The 17,643-nt window shown below is 49.5% G+C and overlaps 2 protein-coding genes across 2 annotated transcripts in view; both read left to right on the top strand.

The window, feature by feature from the left end:
* LOC142257722 (synaptosomal-associated protein 23-like) overlaps window positions 1–17,643 on the top strand; it is a 285,299-nt gene that overhangs the window by 208,276 nt on the left and 59,380 nt on the right. The gene's annotated exons all lie outside the window — the stretch shown is intronic.
* Window positions 5,141–11,843, top strand: LOC142257389 (acyl-coenzyme A thioesterase 1-like). The gene is made up of 3 exons (XM_075329469.1): window positions 5,141–5,732; window positions 7,753–7,955; window positions 9,380–11,843. Exons 1-3 carry the CDS (start codon window positions 5,219–5,221, stop codon window positions 9,977–9,979), a joined length of 1,317 nt encoding a protein of 438 aa, XP_075185584.1. The 5' UTR covers window positions 5,141–5,218; the 3' UTR covers window positions 9,980–11,843.

Below are 17,643 nucleotides of genomic sequence, written 5' to 3'. Positions count from 1 at the left end.
AGGTGGATGGAGTTCTGGACGGTGGTCCGGGTGACGAGGCTCAGAGTCCGAGGCCAGGTGGTAAGGTCAGGCGGGATCCGAGACTTGCTGAGCGATGGAACGGGTCACCAAGCGGAGCCAGGGACTGGAGACTGGCGGAGCTGCAGAGGTGGTGGCACATCCGCCGAAGTCACCGTCAGGGTACGGGAATGAGCGTGGTTCGGAGCGGCTGGCGTGGCAGGACAGGCTCTACGAGACAGGACAGGGTTAATGCAGGCAAGGTACAAGACAAAGCAATAGGGGACCTGAACACTAGCTTACTAAACACGTAGAACAGGCCCCGCCCACCAGGAAAGTGATTCTTAATATACCCTGTACCTGTCTATGTAATTTCCTGTTTCTCGGTGCTGGCCCTTTAAGAGAGGGTCAATGACCGCGCACGCGCCCTAATGCGCATGCGCGAGGCCCGGGTGCCAGAAGCCAGAGGAGGGAGCGGTGAGGAGGAAGCAGGAGAGCCGGGCTGAGGCAGAGATGCCGACGGGCGCCGGGAGCGGGGACCGGGCTGCCTGGGGACCACAGGCGATGGGACAGGAAGGCTATGGAGCGGGGGACCGGGAAGCCTGGCACGGGAGCGGGTAAGCAAGGCAGAGGGACCGGGGAGCATGGCAGGAGAGCCGGGGAGCCTAGCAGGGGAGCCGGGGAGCGTGACAATGACTGTGGTTACTGACTGTCCTACCGGGGAATTTTGGGCTATGGCAGGGGATTGGTGTTTTGGGGGACCCTATATGGCACTGAAAGCTGCTCATCCACTCTGTATGTCCTTTCATGGCATCAAATCTCCTTTGGCATTATGGACTGAGATTCCTGCAAGGACATGAGGGTCCCATGTGAAGTCAGGAGGGACGTCGGGTGTCCTGGCTCTGAGAGGAAGGGACAAGTGAGAGGACAGATAGCACCGTTGAGCCATTGGACACTCTTGTGGTAAATGGCCAATTCTGTGATGTGGGCACATTAAAGAGCCTCACCGGCTGGCAATGTCATGTTAGGTTGGCATTAAGGCCGGGGCCACACGGGGCACTAGTGCGATGCTCGCCTGACGCTCGGCTCACGCTGGCAGCACAGCAGGAGCAGAGTGTCATGCTAGTATCCATGCGACTGAGGTCCGACTGTGCGAGTGGACCTTAGCTGCGGGGGGCGGGCTGGCGCTCAGGAGGGGAGGGCCGGTGCTGTGGAGGGATTTCTCTCCCTCTCTCCTCTGTTGCCGGCTATTGCCATTCTCGCTCTGCACTCGCATTACACCGGAGTACTGTGAGTGCAGTGCGATTTTTCTCTCGCCCCATTCACTTGAATGGGTGCGAGAGAAAGAGTCTCGCATTACAATCGCAGCATGCTGCAATTGTTTTCTTGGTCCGATTAGGGCTGAAAAAATAATCGATCATGTGCGCTGACACACAGGCTAGAATTGGTCCGAGTGGAATGATATGTTTAATGGCACTCCACTCGCACCGATTTTCTCGCCGTGTGGCTTAGGCCTTAGGCTTGTACTATGCGAGTATTCATTCCTCACTATCGTAAATGGGTATTCTAGCTGGTAATGAAATGTGAGCACTGGGACTATGATGTGGGCACTCCGGCTGGCTAAGTGGGCATTTGGCAATGTCTTTTTGGAACTCTTCCTGGCTATGTGGGCATATTGATATTTACTCATATCTCCCATCCATGCTGAATTCATTTTGACATTCACATATTTGAGAAGCTATTCCAGCTGGGTGACAGCATGTCTCTGTCTCAACTGTATCTGTACACCATTTCCTTTTAATACAATAGCTGATCATTGAGCAGTCATCTCTGTGCCATCATCCAGCCTCTGCACCATCTGAGGGTTGGCACCACGGCATTACTAGAAGACACCTGCTAGGTCAGGCCTCACACTGCACAAAGCAGGGCAGGTCTGCTCCGCTCATTGTATGAATGGGACTGTATGTTTTAGTTTTTATGTGCACTTGCGATTTTCATGTGCAAGTGCGATCCGATAAAAAATCGGATTGCACTCACACCAGTATCTATGGTGCAATGTTCCTTTTGCTATTTTTTTCTCGTCTCGAATCGTGCTCTCGGAGCAATTGCAAGATGCTGCGTTTTGTTCCGAGTCTTGGCTCATGCACCCCCAACATCACACTGCACTCGCAGGTTATGGGACTGCATTGCGGTGCACGCATAAACAGACAACGGAGATGAGGAGAAAGTGCTCCCTCCATCTTCTCTGCTCCTGTGATGAGATCGCAAGATCGCATCACAGTCAAATGACCCTTGGCTGACGCATGCAGCAGAGAGTCGTTAGCATATGGACATGAGCCCTATTACAGTAGCTCTTCTGGTTGGGGTGGCACGGTGGAGGCATCAAAATTTATGAGGGGCACTATAGGACATTTGTAATGTATAAAGGGTACTGTAGGAGATTTATAATCTATGAACGCCACTGTGGGGATTTTGTAATGTATGAAGGGCACTGTGGGATTTATAATGTAGGAGGGGCACTGTGTGGGGATTATAGTGTAGGAGGGGCACTGTGTGGGATTTATAATGTAGGAGGGGCACTGTGCGGGATTTATAATGTAGGAGGGGCACTGTGCGGGATTTATAATGTAGGAGGGGCACTGTGCGGGTTTTATAATGTAAGAGGGGCTCTGTGTGGGATTTATAATGTAGGAGGGGCACTGTGTGGGATTTATAATGTAGGAGGGGCACTGTGCGGGATTTATAATGTAGGAGGGGCACTGTGCGGGATTTATAATGTACGACGGTCACTTTAGAGGATTTATGTATGAGGAGCACTGTCGGGATTTATAATGTGTGAGGAGCACTGTGTGGGATTTATAATGTATGAAGGGCACTGTGTGGGATTTATAATGTATGAAGGGCACTGTGTGGGATTTATAATGTATGAAGGGCACTGTGTGGGATTTATAATGTATGAGGTGCACTGTGTGGGATTTATCATGGAGGGGCACTGTGTGGGATTTCTCATGTAGGAGGGGCACTGTGTGGGATTTCTCATGTAGGAGGGGCACTGTGCGGGATTTATAATGTACGACGGTCACTTTAGAGGATTTATGTATGAGGAGCACTGTGGGGATTTATAATGTGTGAGGAGAGCTGTGTGGGATTTATAATGTATGAAGGGCACTGTGGGGATTTTTAATACATGAGGGGACATTGGGGGATTTATAATGTTTGAGGGACACTGTGTGGGATTTATAATGTATGAGTATCACTGTGGATGCATAAAATATGAGGGGCTCTGTGGGACATCATAAGAAGGGAATGTATGAGGGGCACTGTGAGGTGTCATATGAGGGGAATGTATGAGGGGTACTGTGGGGCATCATATGCAGGGAATGAATGTAAGAGGAGCAATGTGAGGCATCATATGAGGGGCACTGTGGACGTCATATGAGGGGATGTATGAGGGGCACTGTGGACGTCATATGAGGGGATGTATGAGGGGCACTGTGGGGCATCATATGAGGGGATGTATGAGGGGCACTGTGGACGTCATATGAGGGGAATGTATGAGGGGCACTTTGGACGTCATATGAGGGGAATGTATGAGGGGCACTGTGGGGCATCATATGAGGGGATGTATGAGGGGCACTGTGGACGTCATATGAGGGTAATGTATGAGGGGCACTGTGGGGCATCATATGAGGAGATGTATGAGGGGCACTGTGGGCGTTATTTGAGGGGATGTATGAGGGGCACTGTGGGGCATCATATGAGGGGATGTTTGAGGGGCACTGTGGGGCATCATATGAGGGGAATGTATGAGGGGCACTGTGGGACATCATATGAGGGGAATGTATGAGGGGCACTGTGGGGCATCATATGAGGGGATGTATGAGGGGCACTCTGGACATCATATGCTGGGAATGTATGAGGGGCACTGTGGGGCATCATATGAGGGTAATGTATGAGGGGCACTGTGGGGCATCATATGAGGAGATGTATGAGGGGCACTGTGGGCGTTATATGAGGGGATGTATGAGGGGCACTGTGGGGCATCATATGAGGGGATGTTTGAGGGGCACTGTGGGGCATCATATGAGGGGAATGTATGAGGGGCACTGTGGGGCATCATATGAGGGGAATGTATGAGGGGCACTGTGGGACATCATATGAGGGGAATGTATGAGGGGCACTGTGGGGCATCATATGAAGGGAATGTATGAGGGGCACTGTGGGCGTTATATGAGGGGAATGTATGAGGGGCACTGTGGGGCATCATATGAGGGGAATGTATGAGGGGGACTGTGGACATCATATGAGGGGAATGTATGAGGGGGACTGTGGGGCATCATATTAGGGGAATGTATGAGGGGCACTGTGGGACATCATATGAGGGGAATGTATGAGGGGCACTGTGGGGCATCATATGAAGGGAATGTATGAGGGGCACTGTGGGCGTTATATGAGGGGAATGTATGAGGGGCACTGTGGGGCATCATATGAGGGGAATGTATGAGGGGGACTGTGGACATCATATGAGGGGAATGTATGAGGGGGACTGTGGGGCATCATATTAGGGGAATGTATGAGGGGCACTGTGGGCGTTATATGAGGGGAATGTATGAGGGGCACTGTGGGCGTTATATGAGGGGAATGTATGAGGGGCACTGTGGGGCATCATATGAGGGGAATGTATGAGGGGGACTGTGGGTGTTATATGAGGGGAATGTATGAGGGGCACTGTGGGCGTTATATGAGGGGAATGTATGAGGGGCACTGTGGGCGTTATATGAGGGGAATGTATGAGGGGCACTGTGGGCGTTATATGAGGGGAATGTATGAGGGGCACTGTGGGCGTTATATGAGGGGAATGTATGAGGGGCACTGTGGGCGTTATATGAGGGGAATGTATGAGGGGCACTGTGGGCGTTATATGAGGGGAATGTATGAGGGGCACTGTGGGCGTTATATGAGGGGAATGTATGAGGGGCACTGTGGGCGTTATATGAGGGGAATGTATGAGGGGCACTGTGGGCGTCACACTGTATGGGGTCTGTGTGAATGGAGTATAGTTGTGGGGTCGTCACTAAGGGTCTTCTCCGGGGCACTATTTCTGGGTGGGCACAGGTGCCTATCCTCTGGAGATGGCGGTTGTGTCTGTATTTCTGTGTAGCGCTGCAGTGACCGCCTCCTGCCCTGTGTGACACCTGGCAGCGCAGCTCTGGAGGCCGCCATGCTGCTCATCCGGCTGCACAGGACTCTGCTCCCCGGTTCCGCCCGCGCCATGTCCGCGGTGTCGCTGCTCGTGTCCCCGGAGCGCTGCCTCTATGACCGGCCTCTGCAGCTCCGGGTCCTCGGGCTGAGCCCCGGGCAGGACGTGACTCTCCGCACCGCTCTGAGCGATGACGGCGGGGAGCTGTTCACCTCCGCGGCTCACTACCGAGCGGACGGCGGCGGGGAGGTGGATGTGAGCCGGAGCCCGGGGCTGGCCGGCGGCAGCTACACCGGGGTGGATCCCGGGGGGCCGCTGTGGTCTGTGCAGCCCCGGACTCCGTACCGCAGGCTGGTGAAGAAGGACGTGCGGAGTCCGCTGCGGCTGCGCTTCTCCCTGCACCCGGGACACGGCGGCGACACCGGGGAGGAGCTGCTGGCGGAGGCCGCTCAGGAGAGGAGCTTCCTGGGGGAAGGAGTGCGGCGGGAGCCGCTGCGGGAGGGCCGGGTGCGGGGCAGCCTCTTCCTGCCGCCCGGTGAGTGACGGGCTCCACGTTATGGCCTTGGCCACCATTCACACCGCACTTGCTGTGTCACGGCTGTTTATTCTCATCCCTTTGTGGCTGTAGTGTCTGATATTTATACACAAATCATCTATTGGTTTTTCTCTATTTTGTCATTTACCATTGATCAGTTATTGTATTAGTTTGAAACGTTTTGCATAGGTCAATTATTGAATATTCATTGTTTTTTGTGTTTTTCTTATTAGTCATAGAGGACTTAAACCTGCAATCTTGTGTATTATAATACCGCAATATAGTGTAAATGACCGCTCTACTGTGACGCCTTGTACTAACATGGCAGCTGCCGAGTCACCATAGACCTCACCCAGCTGCTGTACCTGTGCCATCGCCCCATGTTATCACCCCTTATACGCAGCTGCTGCAATTGAAAGTGTCATCTAAGGGGTTAACCTGGCGTGATCGGAGCTGGCAGGCTCGGCGCTGGCTGTATAGCGCAGGCTTGGCTCTACACGTGCACAGACCGCCTGGCCCAATGTGTGTTGGCACTGTCCCTGAATGTTGGGCGCTATTCACACGTGTATTGTATCCGGCTTCCCAACCTATATCCAATATACAAACCCCTGACAGCGAGCCGCACCGTGCACTGATAATGAATCATCGCCTCGTCATTAAAACATTTTTTTTTTCTCTAGTGTCCCCCATTTTTTCTTCCACCCCATCGTTGTATAAATATATTTAATTTCTTTCCATCCCCTTCTCTTTATCTGAGAGGAGGATGAGCGGACAGTGCGGGTGCGGATACTTCTTACAGGGGTCTCCATTGTGTCACTTGTTTCTCTTTTTTCATGTACATATAATGTCTATATTCTCTGCCTTCATTTCCTCTGTTAATAAGTTACATTTTTAATTGTACATAGTATCCCTCATTGTCTGGTGATTTCTGGATTATAAAATGCTGACCCCCATTAAAGGGGGTTGCCCACTAGTTTTACATTGATGGCCTAGCTTTAAGATCGGTCATCAATGTCTGATCGGCATACTCAATAAACAATAGTGTCCAGATAAAAAAATCTTATGTTAATGGGGTCGTCCGTTTTTTTCATTTTTCAATTTAGTTAGATTAAATCGCCTCTTCAGAGAGGAAGAGAACTTGGACTCTAGTTCTACTGAGTGGAAGTAGCAATCCTAAAAGTCAATATCTACCCTTTAACAACTTAGGATACAAGCCAAACCAGAATCTCAATCACAATCAGACACATGTTTCGGGCTTTTTCCCCTCCTCAGTGCAAAGCAAGAGATCTGATATGGCTTTGAAAGGCCTCTGACTGGGGTCTAAGGCCGGTTTCACACATCCGGCTTTTCACCGGTTTGCCGGATCCGGCGCTCTCCCGTACAGACAATACAGTACAGTGACAGCGCTGTAACTTCCGGGTCACATGCGCCGGTCACATGACAGCATGTGACCGGCGCTTGTTGCGCTGTCACTGTACTGTAGTCACTGTATGGGAGAGCGCCAGATCCGGCAAACCGGCGAAAAGCCGGATGTGTGAAACCGGCCTAAGCGGTAACATCTCTCCTAGTAGAGAATGAAATGCTAGTGTAAGGAGACTTATCAGCCATGTAATGTCAGGTATTTCACATTGCACAAGGAGAGTCTTGACTAACCCCTTAGACCCCTGTCAGCGGCCTCTCATAGAGCCAAATCAGATCTCTTGCTTTGCACTGAGGAGGGGTAATATCCTCACCCCTGTCAGCGGCCTCTCATAGAGCCAAATCAGATCTCTTGCTTTGCACTGAGGAGGGGTAATATCCTCAAAATACTTGTCAGACACTTAGGACTCTCAGACATTTTTCTGAGGGAGTCTCGCATCCATTAAAATTGACATGGCATCCATTAAAATTAATAACAGGTTCTATAGGGTCCTCTGGGTGCCAAACGGAGACCCCCATCTGTGATGTATCACTTAGAAGCTTTGCTAAATGGACCAGTGTCTGAGATCTGACTTGTCACCTCTGTATGTTATATTTGCAGGTCCTGGGCCATTTCCAGGAGTTATAGAAGTGCCAGGGGCTGTTGGAGGCCTCCTGGAATACAAGGCGAGCTTGCTGGCGAGTAGAGGTTTTGCCACTCTGGCGTTGGCTTACTTTAACTATGAAGATCTACCTAAAGATATGAAGGCGCTTCAGCTGGAATACTTCGAGGAAGCAGTAAACTACATGCTGCAGCATCCGCAGGTGGGCAGTGTTATCAGCCGGATCTTCTACCTGGGGCTGAAATAAGGGGTTAAATGGTTTAAACAAATCTATTTAATGGTGTAGATGCCATGAGATCATTGAGGTCCAGTGTCCAGGACTCCTCTACCCACCTGATTATACAGGGAGACACTGGAAGGCATGGGTGTCCGTATCTGACATGATGAAAGCATGAGGCCCACTGATAAGATACCAAAGCCGTTTTGCCATATTTCCTGTTCTTTGGGCATTTGTAGATAAACCCCAGTCAAATAATAAAAATGTAAGTAAAATACTCCTGTAGGATTCAATACAAAAAAGTATGAATAAATATACTAAAAATAAATCTATAAAATCTATTTTCACCTTTGTCCCAACATTTAATTATAGCATCATTAACTATATGTTGCCTGTATTCCACAAAATAAGGAAAAAAAAATTAAACTTCTACAGAATTGATAGTTTGGTTTGTTTTTTTTTTTGTTTGTTTTTTTGCCAAAATTAACATAATTAAATGGTAATGTATTTGCACTTTATGAAGATGCCACTTTATGGTGCAAATTTTTGCATAAAGAATTAATAAGTCAAGGAAAAATTGTTCTGATCCTTAATGGGTTACTATGCATGGACTTTTTAGTCATCGTGGCCAATCATGAATTTTTTTTTCCTGGTATGTAAAGTACTCATATCATATAGGGATGAGCAGACCCGTGGAAGTTTGGGTTCAGCTGGACTGTAGTTTAAAGTTCGGTTCAGGACCTGAACTTGACCTCAAACCTCATATACGTCAATGGAGACCCATACTTTGGTGCTGTAAAATAGTCATAGTATGGGCTAGGGGACTGGAAAAGGAAGCAAAACTGGGGTAAGAACAGGATAATTGTCCTGCAAACAAATGTGGATAGGGAATAAATGTAAAAAATGACGTGGGGTCCTGCCTATTTTTTATAACAAGCGCAGGTAAAAGTTACAGCTGGGGGCTCATATTATCAGGCTGGGAAGGCCCATGGTTATTTGGACCCCCCAGCCTAACAATAGCAGCCCGCAGGCGCCGCAGAAGTATCGCATCCATTACATGTGACAGTCCCAGAACTTTACCCGGCTCTTTCTGGTTGCTCTGATGCGGTGGCATTCGGGGTAATACTTGTGGGGCTGAAGTCAGCTGTGCAATGTCAGCTGGCATCAAGCCCATGGGTTAGTAATGGAGAGGCATCTATCAGACAACCCCATTACTAACCCGGCAAGTTTACAGTTGTGCTTTGATATAGCCTATCAACACGAACAGCACCTGAACTGAGACTTTTTTTTTTTTTGGAAAGTCTGTGTTCGAGTTCGGGCCCGAAACTTTACAATTCAGGTTTGCTCATCCCTGCTCATATCTACAGAATACAGACAGATCCACTGACTGTTTCCTCTCTTTCTTCCAGGTGAAGGGTCCAGGGATCGGTCTCCTTGGCCATTCTAAAGGTGGAGACTTGGTGTTTTCTATGTCCGCTTTTCTTAAAGGGATAACAGCCGCAGCTGTTGTAAATGGCTCAGTGGCTAACGCCGGAGCAGTCCTTAGTTATAAGGACAATACTTTGCTTCCTATTGGCTTTGATGCTAAAAAGTTAAAACACCCAAGACCAGGAGTAGTCGATATACATGACGTTTTCTATAACCCCCTGGAAGAACCTCACCGGAAGAGTCTCATTCCTGTGGGAAAAGCTGATTGCAAGTTTCTGCTGATTGTCGGAGAAGATGATCGAAATTACAACAGCACCTTCCATGCCCAAGCGGCTTGTCAGCTTCTAGTGGACGAAGGGAAAGAAAAGCCAGAAATTGTGTATTATCCCAAAACTGGCCATTACATTGAGCCACCGTATTTACCCTTATGTGAAGTGTCTATGCACCGGCTTGTTGGTCTTCCAGTGATTTGGGGAGGAAAACCAAAGGAGCACGCCATGGCACAACTGGACTCCTGGCAGAGAATTCAGGCTTTCTTCCATGAACATCTGAACAAAACTAAAGTAGAAAGTAAACTATGAGTGTTTTGTGAAATAGACTCCGGAACCTCAGTGGGGGCTCTGTACCTTTAGTGTTAAATTATGAGGGGCTGCTGATAAGTCCTTGATTTTACCCAGAAATAAAAGAGAAAGGATGATGAAACTTTACATTTATTCCACATACACTCCACTGATGACAACACACTTCTTACATCGGTATTCCAATCTCTGTAAGCCTAGCAAAAAGAAGGATTTCGGTTGTGCCTCCAACCAAGCCTCAGTAGCAGCCACGGCATAAGAAATGGTGTGAAATTTGGCCCCTTGAAGTGTTTATTCAGCTTTGAAAATGGATGATAGTTGGAGGGAGCTAAATCTGGTGAATAAGGTGGGTGGTTAACCAGCTGGAAGCCCAGCTCTGCCAGTTTTGTCGTGGTCACTTGTGCAGTGTGAGCGGAGGCGTTGTCTTGCAGGAACAAGATTCCTTTGGACAGCTTGCAGCGCCTTTTGGCCTTCAGAGCTGCCTTCAATTGGTCCAGAAGTTCAGTGTAATACCTTGCATTGATGGTGGAACCCTTTTGAAGGTAGTCCACTAGCAGCACGCCCTTCTTATCCTAGAACACAGACTCCATCACCTTTAGTGGCTGATTTTTGCACCCTGAACTTCTTTGGACGAGGAGAACCACTGTGCCTCCGCTCTTTTGACTGTTCCTTGTTTTCAGAATCCTACAAATAAATCCAGGTCTCATCCATAGTGACCAGTCGATCCAGGGAGTTCTTATCAGTCCAGAAACGCTGACAAATGGACTGGGAAGTTTTCACTCCTATGCTTCTCTAATTTCTAGTGACAAAAAAGAAATTTAAATTTCAGCCTACCGTCATATCTATAGTACTCCTCAGTTCCTGATGCACGGAAATAACCAGGGCTTGGACTCCCGGAGGTAAGTAGCTTCAGACACCATAAGACAATAATCCAGCACCAGGGAAAAAGGCTTCATCATAAATTAAAATTTAACTTTTAGTACTAATAGTAAGGATCAAATTTGTTAGATCCGAAACATGTCAGGTTTCCTAGAATTTTAATATATCTGTCTATGGATCTTAATACGGGATCCGCTAAAAGTTAAATTTTAATTTGTGATGAAGCCTTTTTCCCTGGTGCTGCACTATTGTATAATTTGTAGTCAAACATTTGGGGACCCACTTTGCAGAAAGCTTCCTCATGTCCAAATGTTCATGGATAATGACACAAACACGTTCACGGGAAATCCCCATGATGTCTGCTATTGCTTTAGCTGAAATTCGTGGATTCTCCAGAATGAGGTTGTGCACAGCATCGACGATCTCCGGAACAACAACCACTCTCGCTCGTCCAGGACGTTCCTCATCATTGGCGCTGAAGTGGCCCGTTTTAAATTTGGCAACCCAGTTCTTACCTGTGGAATGTGAAGGGCATTGATCCCCCAATGTCTGCGACATATCACCATGAATATCCTTCACGGACTTTCCTTGCAGAAACAAGAATTTTATCCCTCCTTTGCTCTCAGTTGCTGTAAATATTGCATTAGACGCCAACATTTTGTTTTCCCGCGTGCGTAGAACACTGTTGCCATAAGCAACAAACACAATTTTGGAAACATATTAGACACATAAGGCTTTCATGTGATGTAACACTCATTACCATAGAAACAAAAAAAAAATCACAAAGCCAAAGACTTATCAGCAGCCCCTCCTGTTACAATTAATATTATGTAAATATGCAATGTGCTGAACAAGTGTAGATTACAATGATGACCTCACTGCGGCCTAAAATCTTTACGACTAATGATATTGTTTTATTTTTATATTAATTTCACAGAAAAAGTTAAATCAGATTCTATAACGTATTAAAAAGATGAAGATTCGATAACAGTTTTGGAATGTTTTTGAAAGAATCGGACATGACTAAAGTGGAACTAGAAATATCTGACTTAATACACTATGAAGAAAAAGACATGGATCGCACATCCTAAAAATACAATGATCTACAGCCGGTAGGCAAAAAATTAAATAAAAGATGAGGCTCTTTGTTACCATTCTGATCAGATTGTATTAAGCCCACTGCCACGTCACGGCGAACCTCTGAGTGGGTCCCTATTCTAAACCCTATAGTGCAGCAATGTGCACTAACCACTGCTGCAGCGACAAAGCACCAGCAGGGCAGGTGACCTGGTGCCTCACAGCACCCATGCTGCAAGGCGAAGCCCCCAAGGCTCCAGGTCCCACTGCCCACTGACATGAAACCACCACAACAGCGGCCACCACACAGAGGAGCTGTGCACTCACCTCCCACTGGCTCCCATATGTGAACTGGGAGCAAAAAAAAGGCTGACCCCTCTTGCAGTCTCCTGCTGATTAAAATCACCTGTGCCAAATGGGGGAGAGCAGATCCAAGACAAAAGCTAGTTTCACATATCCGGCTTTACGCCGGTTTGATGGATGCAGCGCACGCCAGTACAGTGTATACAGTACACTGGCAGCGCAACAAGCGCCGGTCACATGCTGTCATGTGACCGGAGCATGTGACACGAAAGTTGCGGCACTGCCACTGTACTGTATCATACAGTAATGGCGTGCGCCGCATCCATCAAACCAGTGTATAGCCGGTATATGAAACTAGCCAAAAGCAGAGGGGGGTAGAATGTTGTATAACACACTATGGCATAGGTGATTTTAATCAGCAGGAGACTGCAAGAGGGGTCAGCCTTTGTTGCTCCCAGTTCATATATGGGAGCCAGTGGGAGGTGAGTGCACAGCTCCTCTTACTGTGTGCTGGCCGCTGTTGTGGTGGTGTCGTGTCAGTGGGGTGGTATGGCCTGGAGCCTTGGGGGCTTTGCCTTGCAGCATTGGTGCTGTGAGGCACCGGGTCGCCGGCCCTGCTGGTGCTTTGTCTCTGCAGCAGTGGTCAGTGCACAGTGCCGCACTATAAGGTTTAGATTAGGGACCCACTCAAGAGGTTCGCCGTGACGTGGCAGTGGGCTTAATACAGTCTGATCAGAATGGTAACAAAGAACCTCATGTTCTATTTAATTTTTTGCATAGCGGCTTTAGATCATTGTATTTTTTGGGATGTGCGATCCATGTCTTTTTCTTCATAGTGAGAAATATCTGACTTATGTCTGCTATGGAATCTGAGACAAAACCTTTGGATTTTGCCACATATTTGCACTTTATGATGCCGAAGGTTCACGTTGGGATTCGGTCCATTTGATTGGATATCCGTATATCACTACCTTACATGGAAATGACTTCAGTTTCTGACATGCTTATTTTAAAAGCATGCAGAGCCCTTTGATTAGAAAAAAAAATAAAAAATAGTCCAAGCGTTACCTTCCTATCAGAAAATCCTAGTTAAAAATCTTGCGCTTTTTGTGAGGAAGCTGAAGCATTGGACCCTATAGAAAACTGTCTGCAGAATTGTTTGATTGAATCCATCTTGCCATCACATTTTCTGTGGTGTCACGTTGTGGCCTAAATTACTGCTACAACTCACAAAACGTCACAAGCCGTCAGTATTTATGTGACTTGCCTGTGACAGTTGCATCTCACCAAGAGTCGCATTGTGACCCCGTCACCTGTTGCAGCCACTGGCTACGAGACCAGTGTCCCGGCCACAGTCACCGCCTAGCCTTTGTCTTGGTATTAATATGTTGCATTTATGTTACTGGCCGAATAATAGCCTCGCCGTTCAGTTCTCCTGGCATGATCCTGTTCTTTCTTCAATTTCTTTTTGATCTGAAAGTGATTTTCCCTTTTTTCTTAGTGCTTCACTTACACCTTCATATAGGTGAAAACAACCTTTTTATGGGCTCTTTCCACAAATTTTGCTTTACCTTTAGTGTAAATCATAGCCGCATACATTGTCTGCAATCTCTCACATTAGGGTACGATTCCACTTGCGTATAGCTTCTAATACGAGAACATTGGAAGCGATATGCTAATGACCCTCTGCTGCGAGTGTCCTGCGACTGACGCAATCATATCACAGCTGCGGAGAAGAGGGATGGAGCACTGTCTCCCCATCTCCTCCGCTGCCTGTCTCTGCGTACATCACACTGCAGTGGGATGACATGCGAGTGCAGTGCGATGTTACACACGCTTCCATAGACTTGTATGGGGGTGCGTTAGCCGATAATCGCTGCCAAATGCAGAATGCTGTTATTCATTTTTCAGGCCGATATGGTATGCGAAATCAATCAGATGGACACTGACCCATAATTTTGCACTGGTGTGAGTGCAGTCCGATGTTTTATCAGATTGCACTCATCCATGCTAAACGCAAGTGGAACTGTACCCCTAAAGAAACTGTGTAAGGCCTCCTTCACACATCCGTGTTTCCAGTACGTGTGATGTCAGTTTTCACACATACCGGAGACACGGACACGCGTAGACCCATTAAAATCAATAAAATCAATGGGTTTGCGCACATGTGCGTGTTTTCACACAGTCCGTGTGCTCCACTTGTAGACATGTTCGTTTTTCTCCGGTAGCACGGATATCACACGACCCACACGCTAATGTGCTCCGTGTGATACGTACTGGAGAAAACACGTGTCTGTGAAATAAAATAATATTCTATATTCACTTGTCTCCACTGTTGCTGTCTCAGCCGCTGCTGTCACTTGCTTCTGACCCCCGCTCATTATGCTCATTGCATATGCGCTGCACCTCGGACCAGAAGCAGCGGTAGCACCATAGACAGGTAAGTATAAAGGTTCATACTGCCCGTGTGCTATGCGGATGTCACACAGATGACACACGCGCACACATACGCACCTACACCATAAAACGTGCAAAACGTGTGGGGTTTTTTTGCGTCATCATTGAAAACTAGGATGAGAAAATGTCCTATCCATGTTCATATAAACACTTTCCGTGGTGTATTCACGTCTGTTTTCCTTTTTAATTTCTGAGCTGTGTCCCCTCTAAAGATTATCCCCATTCTTTTATTTTTTTGTCACTTTGTTTCTTTACCCAGCCCTAAAGGACACTTGCTTAAGGTGCTGGAAGAGACAGTAAATGTAAATAGGGTCCTATCCTAAAACACTGTTAGCAACCACCTGGTGTGGTTGTGAGAGTTACAGCCACTGTAAGGCCGGAGTCACACTTGCGTATGACACGGCGATTCTCGCCTCAGCATCACCCGGGGCGGACGCACGCTCTCGGACAGGAGCAGGTCAGCTGCACAGAAATACATGCAGCTAAGAAGCTCCTGTTCATAGTGTGCGGCCGCCCCGGGTGATGCTGAGGCGAGAATCGCCTTGTCATACACAAGTGTGACTCCGGCCTAATGGTGTAAATACGGCTACACAGAACCCACGTGGAGATGCAGTTCAAATATGGAGAGACAAGGGTTAATAGACCGCGCTGCCGTAGAAAGGAGGATCCATGTAGAAGGAATCGGGCATAACTACCGCGGTCGCAGCCTGGGAGGTTAGGGGCCCGGCAGTTCAGCAGCCAGCTCTTGTCAGTGAGAGAGGAGCTGTGCTGATCTGTCACAGACCACGCGTTCGCTATATGACCCACTGCCGCCGCCGACACCGGGCCCCCCTGCCTGTTGTCAGCGGCGGCACCGGGGCCCCCTCCCCCGTCACCGCGCACAATAATGTTGAAGCAAAGAGCTGGCGGTGGCACTCTATGCATCATCATTCCCCCCCCCATGGTGACGTCACTCCTGTGCGCCTGCTGTGCTCAGAGTGCACAGAGCGCAGGACGGGAGGACGCTGACCGGAGCACCGGGAGAACGAGAAGGGGGGAGGACGAGCAGCGGTGGAAGAGGAGAGCGGTGAAGACAGAGCAGTGGCTGGGGAATGAGGGGAGCAGTGAGGACAGAGCAGTGGCTGAGGAATGAGCAGCAGCTTGGGAATGAGGGGAGCAGTGAGGACAGAGCAGCAGCTGGGGAATGAGGGGAGCAATGAGGACAGAGCAGCAGCTGGGGAATGAGGGGAGCAGTGAAGACAGAGCAGCGGCTGGGGAATGAGGGGAGCAATGAGGACAGAGCAGCAGCTGGGGAATGAGGGGAGCAGTGAGGACAGAGCAGCAGCTGGGGAATGAGGGGAGCAGTGAGGACAGAGCAGCGGCTGGGGAATGAGGGGAGCAATGAGGACAGAGCAGCAGCTGGGGAATGAGGGGAGCAATGAGGACAGAGCAGCAGCTGGGGAATGAGGGGAGCAGTGAGGACAGAGCAGCAGCTGGGGAATGAGGGGAGCAGTGAGGACAGAGCAGCGGCTGGGGAATGAGGGGAGCAGTGAGGACAGAGCAGCGGCTGGGGAATGAGGGGAGCAGTGAGGACAGAGCAGCGGCTGGGGAATGGGAGAGCAGTGAGGACAGAGCAGCGGCTGGGGAATGAGGGGAGCAGTGAGGACAGAGCAGCGGCTGGGGAATGAGCAGCAGCTTGGGAATGAGGGGAGCAGTGAGGACAGAGCAGTGGCTGAGGAATGAGCAGCAGCTTGGGAATGAGGGGAGCAGTGAGGACAGAGCAGCAGCTGGGGAATGAGGGGAGCAGTGAGGACAGAGCAGCAGCTGGGGAATGAGGGGAGCAGTGAGGACAGAGCAGCAGCTGGGGAATGAGGGGAGCAATGAGGACAGAGCAGCAGCTGGGGAATGGGAGAGCAGTGAGGACAGAGCAGCAGCTGGGGAATGGGAGAGCAGTGAGGACAGAGCAGCAGCTGGGGAATGGGAGAGCAGTGAGGACAGAGCAGCGGCTGGGGAATGGGAGAGCAGTGAGGACAGAGCAGCGGCTGGGGAATGAGGGGAGCAGTGGGGACAGAGCAGCGGCTGGGGAATGAGCAGCAGCTTGGGAATGAGGGGAGCAGTGAGGACAGAGCAGTGGCTGAGGAATGAGCAGCAGCTTGGGAATGAGGGGAGCAGTGAGGACAGAGCAGCAGCTGGGGAATGAGGGGAGCAGTGAGGACAGAGCAGCAGCTGGGGAATGAGGGGAGCAGTGAGGACAGAGCAGCAGCTGGGGAATGGGAGAGCAGTGAGGACAGAGCAGCAGCTGGGGAATGAGGGGAGCAGTGAGGACAGAGCAGCAGCTGGGGAATGAGGGGAGCAATGAGGACAGAGCAGCAGCTGGGGAATGAGGGGAGCAGTGAGGACAGAGCAGCAGCTGGGGAATGGGAGAGCAGTGAGGACAGAGCAGCGGCTGGGGAATGGGAGAGCAGTGAGGACAGAGCAGCGGCTGGGGAATGGGAGAGCAGTGAGGACAGCAGCAGTGGAATGAGGAGACATGAAGACAGAGCAGGAAGTGAGAGGGTGAGTACTTGCTGTTTTTTTTTTATATATATAAATTAGTGAATACATGGTGGCGAGAGGCCTGGGGAGGCTGCATTATACATGGAGGCCTGGAGAGGCTGGCTGCATTAGTATACATGGAGGCCTGGAGAGGCTGGCTGCATTAGTATACATGGAGGCCTGGAGAGGCTGGCTGCATTAGTATGCATGGAGGCCTGGAGAGGCTGGCTGCATTAGTATGCATGGAGGCCTGGAGAGGCTGGCTGCTATATTATACATGGAGGCCTGGAGAAGCTGGCTGCATTATTATACATGGGGGACTAGGGAGGCTGGCTGCATTATTATACATGGAGGCCTGGAGAGGCTGGCTGCTATATTATACATGGAGGCCTGGGGAGGCTAGCTGGTATATTATACATGGAGGCCTGGAGAGGCTG

This window comes from Anomaloglossus baeobatrachus, chromosome 12 (genome assembly GCF_048569485.1).
Source record: "Anomaloglossus baeobatrachus isolate aAnoBae1 chromosome 12, aAnoBae1.hap1, whole genome shotgun sequence".
Taxonomy (NCBI): domain Eukaryota; kingdom Metazoa; phylum Chordata; class Amphibia; order Anura; family Aromobatidae; genus Anomaloglossus; species Anomaloglossus baeobatrachus.
This window is presented reverse-complemented; position numbering and strand designations above follow the sequence as displayed.